The 12,330-nt window shown below is 41.8% G+C and overlaps 1 protein-coding gene across 6 annotated transcripts in view; it reads right to left on the bottom strand.

Annotated features, from left to right (window-relative positions):
- Positions 1-8,885: 8,885 nt before the first annotated feature.
- brat1 (BRCA1-associated ATM activator 1) overlaps positions 8,886-12,330 on the bottom strand; it is a 48,063-nt gene continuing 44,618 nt past the window's right edge. For all 6 annotated transcript variants that reach the window (XM_048609871.1, XM_048609872.1, XM_048609873.1 and 3 more), the window contains one exon: positions 8,886-9,745. In XM_048609871.1, coding sequence (XP_048465828.1) covers positions 9,062-9,745 — 684 coding nt within the window. In that variant the 3' untranslated portion in view covers positions 8,886-9,061. The remainder of the gene's footprint in view (positions 9,746-12,330) is intronic.

Here is a 12,330-nt window from a genome sequence, read left to right as displayed (position 1 = left end):
AGTGAAACAAAAGTCATTAAACAAAGCACTGTTCTTGATGGTTGTGTTCTGGAACCTATCACAATTTAAAAGGTTACCACATTGATATGAGTTGATGTCATTATCAATTGTGAATTGTTACATCACATTTTTCATTAATTTGCTTTATGTACGGAACACTTTTCAGAATGGAGATCATGTGTCTTGTAGTATGTAGTATGTCAGAGGCTTTGATAGATATGATACAGTGAAGGATCTGGGACATATCAATGATGTGGAGGTACTGATGCTGGACTGGGCTGGACCAAGTCAGAAGTCACACGACACTAGGTTATAGTCTAACAGGTTTATTTGAAATCACAAGCTTTTGGTGTGCTGCTCCTTCATCAGGTGAACCACTGAAGGAGCAGCTCTTCGAAAGCTTGTGCTTTCAAATAAACCTGTTGGACTATATACCCTGCTGTTGTGTGACTTTGGATATATCAGTGTCAGTGCTAAGTAGGCAGTATATTAGACTATTAAAGTAAGGATTCTATAGAAAATAAGTGATACAGTGAGAAATGTGGAACATACCAGCGAGTGATAAGTTTTTTTTATTCATTTATGAGATGCGAACATCACTGACTGGCCAGGATTTATTGGATGACCCCAGTTGCTCTTGAGAAGGTGGTGGGAGTTGCCTTCCTGAACTGCTGTTTGTTGACCCACAATGGCCTTAGGACAGGAATTCCAGGATTTTGACCCAGCAATACTGAAGGAACGGCGATGTATTTCCAAGTCAGATGGTGAGTGGCTTGGAGGGTAACTTGTAGGTGGTGGCATTCCCATGTATCTGCTGCCTTTGTCCTTCAAGACAAAAGTGGCTGTGGGTTTGGAAGGTGCTGTCTAAGGATTTTTGGTGAATTTCTGCACTGCATCTTGTAGATAGTACACACTGCTGCTACTGAGCATAGGTGGTGAGGGGAGTCGATGCTTGTGGATGTGGTACCACTCAAACAGGCTGCTTTGTCCTGGATGGTGCAAGCTTCTTGAGAGTTGTTGGGGCTGCACTCATCCAGGTAAATGGGGAGTATTCCATCACACTCCTGTCTTGTGTCTTTTCGATGGTGGACAGGCTATAGGGAGTCAGGAGGTGAGCTACTTGCCACAGTATTCCTAGCCTCTGAGCTGCTTTTGTGACCACTGTGTTTATGTGGTGAGTCCAGATGACCTTCTGGTCAATGGTAACCCTAAGGATGTTGATTGTGGGGGATTCATTGATGGTAAACCACTGAATGTCAAGTGACGGTGGTTAGATTATCTCTTATTGGAGATGGTCATTGCCTGGCATTTGTGTGGCACAAACGTTACTTGCTATTTGTCAGCCCAAGCTTGGATACTGCCCAGATCTAGTTGCATTTGTACATAGGCTGCTTCAGTATCTAAGGAGTTATCAATGGTGCTGAACATTGTACAAAATCTTCAGTGAACATCCTGACTTCTGCTCTTATGATAAAAGCAAGGTCATTGATGAAGTAGCTGAAGATGGTTGGGCTGAGGACACTACCTGCAGGAACTCCTGCAGACATGTCCTGGAGCTGAGATGACTGACCTCCAACAACCACAACCACCTTCCTATGTGCCAGATATGATTCCAAACAGCAGACAGCTTGCTCCGATTCCCATTGAATTCAGCTAGGGATTCTTGATGCCAGACTCAGTCGAATGTAGCCTTGATGTCAAGGGCTATCATTCTCACCTCACCTCTAGAATTCAGCTCTTTTGTCTATGTTTGAACCAAGTCTGTAATGAGGTCAAGAGCTGAGTGGCCCTGGCAGAACCCAAACCAAGAGTCACTGAGCAAGTTATTGCCGTGCAAATACTGCTTGATAGCACTGTTAATGACACCTTCCATCACTTCATTGATGGGGTGGTTATTGGTCGGGTTGGATTTGGTTTACTTTTTACGTACAAGGCATACCTGGACAATTTTCCACATGGTCGGGTAGGTGCCAGTGTTGTAACTGTACTGGAAGAGCTTGGCTAGAGGTGCAGGATGTTTGGGAGTTGTAGTACTATTGCTGGAATGTAATCAGGCCCCATAGCCTTTGCAGTATCCAGTGTCTTCAACAGTTTTTTGATGTAATATGGAATGAATTGATTTGGCTGAAGATTGGTATCTGTAATGCTGGGAACCACTGGAAGACGCTGAGATGGATCATTCAATTAGCACTTCTGGCTGAGGATTACTACAAATGCTTCAGCTTTATCTTTTGCACTGAAGTGCTTGGCTCTTCCATTATTGAGGATGGAGATATTTATGAAGCCTCCTCCTCCAGTGAGCTGTTTAATTGTTCACCACCATTCATAGCTAGATGTGGTAGGACTGCAGAGTTTACATCTGATCTGTTGGTTGTGGGATTGTTTAGCTCTATCATTCAGTACATAATATGTACTGAAATGAATACTATGAAAAGTTTATTAGTCACCACTTACAGTGCCATCTTAGTTACAAAGAAATCAGCAGAGAGACTTCACTGAGGAGCATTCTGGGCAAAGGCAGCTTAATCACCACGAGTGGACAGCAAGTGAAGAAGAACCCCCCCTCGGTGATAAGCAGAACAGCATCCAACAGAGGGTGGCAGAGAGACTTTGTTGAGGAGCATTCTGGGTGAGGTTTGCTCAGTTACCACGACTGGATAGCAGTTTGAGGAGGAAACCTGTGTCAAGGAACGGTAAGCCCCAAACATTACATTACAGTAGTGTTTCCATTCTTTCCTCCTCCGCTAACAAAAAAACAGGGGGGAAGGGGAAAGAGGGAGAGGGTGAGAGAGAGGCTATTAGGATGTTTGTTGTAGCCTAGAAGGTACCTGGTCTGTTGTAAAGATTGCATTGTAATTTAAGTAACCAGTTGATTGGAAATTACCAAGAAAATAGTTGGAGAGGGGCTGCTGGTTTGTAAAAGTTCGGGCTTAGGTGAATACTGGGCTTCAGTAAGTAAGACGAACAAGGTAAAGGCAAGGTAGGATTTTTTATCTTTCTTATTGTAAAGGAGCAGAGATGACAGTTAGGGTAGTGGTGTGCTCCTCCTGCCAGATTAGGAGATCAGGGAGCATTCTGGTGTCCCTACAGGAAGTGTGATCAGCTCCAGCTCCAGCTCCTCACATATCGCATCGTTCAGTTGGAGTGGCAGTTGGACACAGAGGAGCACATGGGGGCAGAAGAGTGTGACAGACACTAGTTACAGGGAGATGGTCACACCACAGCTTTGGCCAGGTGGATGGGTGACCGCCAGGAAAGGCAGGCAGATAATGCAGGAGTCTGCTGTGGCTATTCCCCTCTCCAACAGGTATACATTTTGGACTGTTAGGAGCATAGCCTCTCAGAGGAGAATAAAAGCAGCAGCCAGGCTTATGGCACCACAACTGGCTCTATTGTAGAACAGGGTCCGGCAAAGTTCAAGCGAGCATAATGGTAGGAGACTCGTTAGTTATAGGCACAGGCATGCATTTCTGTGGCTGTGTTCAGAACTCCAGGATGCTGTGTTGTCTCCCTGGTGCCAGGGTCAAGGATGTCTCTGAGCAGTTGCTTGAAATGCTTAAGGGGAAGGGTGAGCAGCCAGGGGTCATTGTGCGCATTGTGCACAACATAAGTAGAAAGAGGGGTGAGGTCCTGCAGAATGAGTACAGGGAATTAGGAAAGAGGCTGAAAAGCAGGACCTCGACTGTAGTAATCTCCAGATTACTACCAGTGCCACGTGCTAGTGAGGCAAAGAACAGAAAGATAGGACTGATGAATGCATGGCTATTATAGGTAAGGCAGATGAGCTTAGAGCCTGGATCAGTACATGGGACCATGATGTTGTAGCCGTTACAGAGACTTGGTTGAGACAGGGACAAGACTGGTTGCTCAATGTTCCAGGGTTTCGTTGTTTTAGATGTGATAGAGAGGAAGGTACAAGAGGTGGAGGAGTTGCATTACTAATCAGGGAGAATGTCACAGCTGCACTCACTTGTGACCTTTCCTTTTGTTGCCTTTGCTGGCAAGGACCGTATCCCATGAAATAAAGAAAAAGAAACAACTACTTGTGTAACAGATATACCTTTTGAATTTCAGGGTGCAAAGATGTGTAACATGCAGAATGGTCAGTATGACAGCAGTACAAAATTGGAGGTGAACGATGGGTTTAGCAGCTTAACAGCTAAAAGGATTTTGAAGGCCCAGGCGAGTATGGCTTTTGGAAGTGTATGGGGGTGAGTGTATGTGTACATGTGTGAGAGAGTATGTGAGAATATGTGTTTGTCTATACGAGAGTGAGTAGGGGGGCTGTGTGTACATATACATGCATGTGCATCTGTATATGTGTGTGTGTATACGTGTGTGTATGCATATATTTGTTTTATTTTCCAAGGTGCACTCAAAAGCAAGTGGGATTGCAGCTGGTTTGGGGAAAATGGGTGATGAGAGGTTGCAATTAGTATAACTGGAGCAAAATTTTCCCAGGAAGCATCAGCAAGTTTCATTTAAAGCCATATGTCCAAACAATCGTCCACAAGAACTCCACAGATGATTTGGTTAGCAAGTTTTAAACAGGAAGGCAGAAAGTTGGTTGCCTATCTTCTGAAACTTGTTATAAAACCCTCGATGAAGGGAAAATGTTCTGTTAAATATAGTAACAAAAAGACACTCAGATGCAAAAGGATGAAGTTCATCTTGGGCAGTCACAGAAAAGCAGGTAGACACCTCATTTTACACACTGTCCAATATGCAAAAGAAAATCAGGCAGAATGGAAAACAGATGACTGCTACATCACCATTTTGAGTTAGAGGGATTTCATCCCTGTGTGTTGATACATTTTAGAGAGAGGATTGGCAGCTCCTCTATGGGAGCATTGAAAGAATTAGTGAAAGCCTCTCGAGCTACCTTCTCCACTGACCTTTCCTTCTGTTTCCTCACACCTGGATTGACAGGTTTCTCGCTCCTTGCCAATGTAACTGAGCATGACCCAGAGGTCACTGATGTCCCTGTTAGTGTGGAAGAACAGACTCAGAAATCCTTTATCGATAGGAACTTTGGACACTAACTCAAGTGCTGAAACATGACAGTGTATTTTACCTTTTCTTTCCGGTTTAATATATTTGCAATGAAATATATACATAATGGCAAAGTATATTACTCAGAATAAAAAATTCAGGATTTTTAACTTTTACATGATGGAATTTTGCAAGGATTCTTATAAAATATGAAATTATCTTTGGCAATCTATTCAAGTACAAGGTCTCATTAAGAGCAAACTTGATACAATGTATTTCTTTGGGAGAAGGACATGTTCTCTGTTCATTTCCTTAATTCCAAGTACATGAACTAGTTTAGATACATGCTTCTCCTTAATTGGAGTGCATTGCAGAGCTGAAAATTAACTTTAAACCTTGGTTGAAAGTAATCCAAATCTCAACTTGTATTAAAGCATCTATTTAAAATGTGAAAAGCAACAGATGTTCCATCTCATGGTTATTAAAGTTCTGAGGAACGGTCACTCAACCCCAACTATTAACTTTGATTTCTCTCCACAGATGCTAGCAGACCTGCTGAGCTTTTCCAGCGATTTCTATTTTTTGTTTATGTTTATTAAATTTATCAGTTACTAGGATCTTCTTCATTAGAGTTGATTGGGAACGTTAGTTCATAAATCTTCATTTGGCTTCTAAACACTAACAATCTGTTTCACAATGACTACACCAAAATGGCATAACTCCAACCTAATGAATTTCTATAAGTGGTACTATGTTACATATATTATGAAGATCTGTGTGAACATCAATACCATTCAAAAATTGCGTGGTGTTGAACATGACTGTCCAAGGCAGAAACCAACCAGGTGACAACCAGAAGGCAGCAATGGTGGACCCTTCAACTTTTGATCCAGTTTTCTAAGTATCTCTGACAAACATGCCTGCTGTTCCTGTATTTCCTTGTGAATTTGGATGAAGTTATGAATGGTTGATTGTGTGTTCCGCTGCCTGGGTTGAGCAGGTGCTGTCTCTGGCAGTCCTCTGAGTGACAGTGACCTGGGGTGTTTTTTTCTATGCCAGCTACAGAGATAGGGGTGGTGATGTGCTCACCAGAATGTGCTCGTCGCTCTAATCCAGCTAACATCCCCACTGAAAGGTCAGCATCTGCTCAGGATGGGGTTGTAGGAGGCAGCCTTGCTGGTATCTCATATGAGAGATCTGCAGCTTCTTCCTCAGAAGTGGTGGAGGAAATAATGTCCAGTGCAGCTGCTGTCTTCAGGGCACAATGGATATATCACTAACCAAAAAAATACAAAGAACTGCAGATGCTGGAAACCGAAAACAAAAACAGAAATTGATGGAGAAACTCAGCATGGGCATGTTAAGAATATATTCACTGTGGTAGTATGGAGAGAGGGCGCATCACTTGACAATTAATTTTACTTGGTTGTCAGGATATCGACGTCTCTAAATGACCATGAGTAGTCATTGTTCACTCCTAAGACAGCAAGAATTCTCTCCTTGTCGGAGGCAAGTAGGTAGATATCAGACACACCACCACCACTTTCTACCCTACTGTGGACTGTTTTCTTCTACACTGAGGCAATAGGAGGGATTGAGTGAGATCTAGGTGTCTGTCACAGCTGTTAGTGCTGATGCAGGTGAAGGACAGGTTGTGAAATCACCTCAGTGAGAGAGCAGGAAATGCAGAAGCATGCAAGGTTAGTGGGGTGTGTGTGTGAGCAGAGGGGAAAGGCCTGAGGGGAGAGAAGGTGAGATATATTAAGGGAAGATGGTCCACACAATGGTGAGAGCATGGACCATAAGCTTTGTTGGGAGGTGGGTGGTGCAGTGGCAGTTTAAATGAGCATGAGGGATCTGAGAGAAGATGACGGTCATTAACTTTGTTCCACACTGAACAGGGGTTGCAATCTCGGACCAGGCTGGCGGTATTTGGTGTCATGGTCTCCTATGGTGGTCTTGTGCAAACCAGTCCTTCTCTCTAGTAGCCAGTCCAGCAAGACTCTATGTCTCTGTTGGTGGTGGGATGCCAAATTCCCCCTCTCAGCCATTTCCTTTAGAATTGCGCAGCAACATATTGTGAATGGTACTTTGTGGCTTTCAGTATTTGACCTGGTGTACAACTGTGTTTTACCAAAAAAACAGTGGTGCGAACTCCAGAAAGTTCCAGCAGTGCTGAGTATTTCCACTGCTGCTGAATGTAATATAGGATGAACGCAGTGCCGTAAAGGCATGATGTAAACATAATGAAATGAGAAGTGCAGAATTACACAAGAGAATTTGCTACAGAAACCATGAAACTCCCTGGAATTGACATTGAGCCAATATATGGTAAAATTTAGCCCAATGTATCCAAATGGAAGCCAGGTAACTAGTTTCAAACTTCAGATTTTCATTTTTTATTTGCCTATTGTCAGAGGTCAAGTTGTTAATTTACATTGAAAATTTAACATATAGCCTTTGGCAGATTTCAATACATTTCATGTATGCATTTCTTGAGTCGGAAAAATTTTAATGCCGTTTCATTAAAATCTTAAAAATGGCTTTAAGATTCATGGTATGAATCCTGAGAAGGAGTTTTTGCTAAGTTGTGATGATTTAATTGGTATAATTGACCCAATTAGGTTAAACTAGCCTAAATGTTTGAAGGATTTTGAGTACTAATTACATTCAACACAAACTGAGTTTCAACAATCTCTTTATGCTGATTTTAAAAATCTCCTTGGAAACTGTGCCAATCTTCAGAATTGGCTATACCCCTGTTCCTTCAATGATCACAGTTTACAACTGTGCTTAATTCTTTCTGAAAATTCCTTTGAGAAAACACTACAAATTAAGATTTAATTTAAGGAAAAGCAAATAGTTAGAATATTCTTATATCTTAAAAATAATAATTTGCTAAGAAAATGTGTAAACTGGAAACTATTAAATGGTTCAGCACAGTTTTAAAAGTAATTTTCAGTTATTTAAAATCAGTTTATTTGCAGGTGATGGACTATATACTTGTTAATAATTTGCAGCAAAACCCTTCTTACCTTGGGTGGAGAACTGTGCCAGGTCATCATAAACATATCATGGAATGCTTTTTAGTGCAAAGTAAATGGGGGTGACACAGTGGTTAGCACTGCTGCCTCACAGCGCCAGGGACCTGGGTTCGATTCCACCCTCGGGCAATTGTCTGTGTGGAGTTTGCACATTCTCCCCGCGTCTGCGTGGGTTTCCTCTGGGTGCTCTGGTTTCCTCCCATAGTCCAAAGATGTGTAGGCTAGGTGGATTGGCTATGCTAAATTGCCCATAGTGTTCTGGGATGTGTGTTATAGGGGGATGGGTCTGGGCGGGATGCTCCAAGGGTTGGTGTGGACTTGTTGGGCCAAAGGGCCTGTTTTCACACTGTGGGGATTCTATGATTCGATATGAAAAAAACAATTATATTTTAAAATGCCTGTTTCTGCACTGGCTCATGCAAAACTTTACTCATGTAGTCAAATGTTATGCCCAGTTAAGGCAGGTCATACTCATAATTTTAAACATGGACTGTATTCAGTATGGAACTGCCAGCTCTTTTAAAAACGGACAGTAAAAAGATGCTAAAATGGGTCAAATGCCTCTTGCAATTTCTGTACAGACTACTTCATGCCTCCAGAAAGCTCCTAATTGAATGTGTGATTCTGATATGACTCCAGCTAATGAACCCAGTTAGGCTACATGTCAGGAGTAAAAGTGCCTTCTTCACTGGGTCTGCAAAGCATGCTTTTCCATGAAGTGAGTCAAGCACAAAAATTCCAAACTACCCTTTTTTTATGATTTGTAAAAATGCATTATTCTCTTAAACTGTGTTTGTCTGAGCATGTACGTATGTGCCAAGTGAGTAATGCAGCACTAGATTTTCAGAGTGAATGTGTAAATAAATATCTGTCTTTATTTAAACCCATGAAAATTTGCTGCTGGTTTATCAAATAACTAGCACATTTCCCAAATGTGACATTATAATAAAAATTAGTACCAGGATTTTGCGGGTATCATTCACTTTGATTTGAAGATAATGAATCACTAGACAACAGCCACCATGTTAGTAACAGTCTGCACCACCATCTTCAGAATTTTCAGCTGCTGCCAATATGTCCTCTAATAGCGATTGAAGACTGCTCTCAATGTGATCACTGCTACGAACAAGCTGTTGATGTTGGATTTCCAAGTCCAGAACTATCAAAATCTCCATGATGTCATTGACATTTTGCAAATTTAAGTTACTGTAGGAAAGCCAATTGCTAAAACTTTCTCTGCTTGGTTTTTGTCCATTTGATTTGAGAATTTCTATATTGTCAGCACCTGAAGCAATTGTTTTTAGTTTAATTAGGATCTCACATGCTTTCTGAGCTACAGGTCTGTCACAATCCCATAAAGCATGAAATAAAGTAGTAAAAATTCCAACCTCACAGAGGGTCTGCAGAAAGACATTCACTTGTGTAGAACCGGTGCTATTTGACATCAAAACTGCACATGGACTAATGGATAAGTTGGAAGCTGAATGATCGATGAAAGCTTCTGCCAATTCCAGGGTATGAACTTTGACTTCCCAATCCAAATCATTGCTTCCTATTTTCAAAATAACAGGAATAAAATTCTCCAATTCACAGGAACTGAGCATGTGGCTGTTTTTCAGCCAATCAGCAAGCACTTCAATTGCAGCCCTCCTGGGAAAGCCCTCGGTATCCTGGTTCAAAATATCCAATAAATAGGAGAGAATATTGGCCTAGAAAACAAAATAAAAAGTGTGTGAAAACAATATAACTTATGACATTCATTTGTTCTTAAAGTTCAAGGTGGCAAACAATTAACACAAAATATAAATTTAAACAAGTAGTAAGCCTCTTCATGCATACATTTACTGCAAACCTGAAAAAACTCCAGTATGCATATATCTAATAATACCATTTAATGATCTACATGTGAATATAACCTTCATTTTTCTTCCATGAATTACAAGAATGAATTGTATTAAAAAGTCAAAAAGAGATTCTGGTACAGTGAGAACTGACTCTGGAGACACAGTAGTTGAGTCACCAGTTGTTTCAGTTTTGACGGGACTGGATCTTTCTGCATTCAAAGTCTGATATTGTCAGCTGTGACTGGGAGCATGTCCAGAAAATTTAATTCTATTACGGACTCTTCCACTGGGGGTACCACTGGTGTTGTACCTGCTAATGGGAGGTGGCTCAATGCATCCGCATTCATTACTTGGCCTCCCAGATGGTGTTCTAACTTGTAATTATAAACAGTTAGTATTAGAGCTCACTACTGAATGCTGCCCGAAGCCCCACAACTTGTTATGGGGAACAAGAGTGATTGTCCTGAGCAAAAGTTGCTGCCAAATACTGGCTGAGCTCCACCAGGGCCACCCAGTGGTCTCCAAAATGAAAATGTTGGTGAGACGTAATGTCTGATAACCAGTTGGTGGGGCAGTGACCACAGTGCCAACAGGGATGTAAAACTACCACCAGCAACTCCTTCACATCTGTGGGAATGGCTTGGTAAACCTTGGACTCCATTGCACATCGACGTTGCAGGTCCTTTCATGGCTCAATGTTCTGAATCATTGTAGACACCCACTCAAAGTGTTGGACATACATAGAGTCTATTTGTCAAACACTGGGATGATAGAAAAACTGTGCATATTTTTTAATACACTGAGTCCCGGAAGTGTTGCCCACAAGTGACGGGCCATTGTTTAGCAGCAGGGAGTTTGGGTATTTCCTAAAGTCGAATGGAATCCAACAAACAAGGTCAGTTCCATACCAGCCATCATCCAAAAACAGCAGTCCAAACTTTGAAGGAAGGCTTGAAAAAACAACGTACAGCCTCATTAGATATTAAGTTGTCACAGTTTACAAGACAGATGTGGGAAGAATGTTCCCAATGTTGGGTAAGTCCAGAACTAGTGGTCACAGTCTAAGAATAAGGGGTAAGTCATTCAGGACTGAGTTGAGGAAGAATTTCATCACTCAGAGAGTTGTGAACCTGCGGAATTCTCTACCACAGGAAGCTGTTCAAGCCAGTTTGTTAGATATATTCAAGAGGGAGTTGGAAGTAGCCCTTGCGTCTAAATAGATCAAGGGGTATGGAGAGAAAGTGGGAGTAGGATACTGAAATTGAATGATCAGCCATGATCATATTGAATTGTGGTGCAGACTCGAAGGGCCAGATAGCCTACTCCTGCACCTATGTTATTTACTTATAGGACCACCCCACATGCAACAACAGGGATAGAATATGAGTTCCCTGAATGGGGCTGTTAATATGGTCTTATCAGGGAGCCCTGGCCTTCAGATAAAAAGAGGATTGTCCGAGGTTCTGGCATTGAGAGCTGACTCTGAAGAGGCAGTACTATAGTCAAGGACTGTTCATGTGTAAATAAAGGATAACTTGGTGACAGGATACAGGTCTCTGCGGAGTTATTTCACTGGTTCTCATGAGTTGCACACTTTAACTGTGCCTAAGATTTGAATCAGGAGGTCTGTCCAGTGGCCTCCCTCAGGGGTCAGTGTTAGGATTCTTGCTGTTTGTAATTTATATAAATGATTTAGACTTGAATGTATGAAATTTGATAAGTCTGCACACAGTACAAAAATTGGTCAGGTGGTAAATAGTGAGGATGCTAGCCTTAGATTACAGGAGGACATAGATGGGCTGGTCAAGTAGGCTAATTAGTGGCAAATTGAATTAAATCTAGACAAGTGTGAGTTGATGCACTTGGATAGGATAAACAAGGCAAGGAAATACATGATAAATGATAGGACCCTAGGAAGCACCAAGGACCAGAGGAACCTTTATGTGCATGTAGACAGATCTCTTAGGGTATCAGGACATGTGGATAAAGTGTTTAAGAAAGCATATGATACACTTGCCTTTATTAGTCAAGACACAGAGTTTAAAAGCAGGGTGATCCACATGAATTGTATAAAACACGGCTATAGGTAGAGTATTGCATGCAGTTCTGGAATCCACATTATAGGAGGGATGTGATATCACTGGAGATGGAGCTGAAGAGATTTACCAGAATGTTTCCTGGGCTGGAGGTTATAAAGAGAGATTGGACAGACTGAGGTTATTTTCCTTGGAGCAGAGGAGATTAAGTGGGAACATGATTGAGATGTAAAAATTAATGAGGGGCCCAAATAGGATAGACAGGAAGAAAACTTTCCCCTTGATGGAGAGATCAATGCCCAAAAGACATAGTTTTAAAGGTAAGGAACAGAAGGTTTAAGAGGAGGTATGAGGAAAAGCTTCTTCACCCAAAGGTTGGTGGGAGTCTGGAATGCGCTACCTGTAAGGATGGTA

The sequence above is a fragment of the Rhincodon typus genome, chromosome 21, assembly GCF_021869965.1.
Source record: "Rhincodon typus isolate 14 chromosome 21, sRhiTyp1.1, whole genome shotgun sequence".
Lineage (NCBI taxonomy): Eukaryota > Metazoa > Chordata > Chondrichthyes > Orectolobiformes > Rhincodontidae > Rhincodon > Rhincodon typus.
Note: the sequence above shows the minus strand (reverse complement) of the source record. Positions and strands in the feature narration are given on the sequence as shown.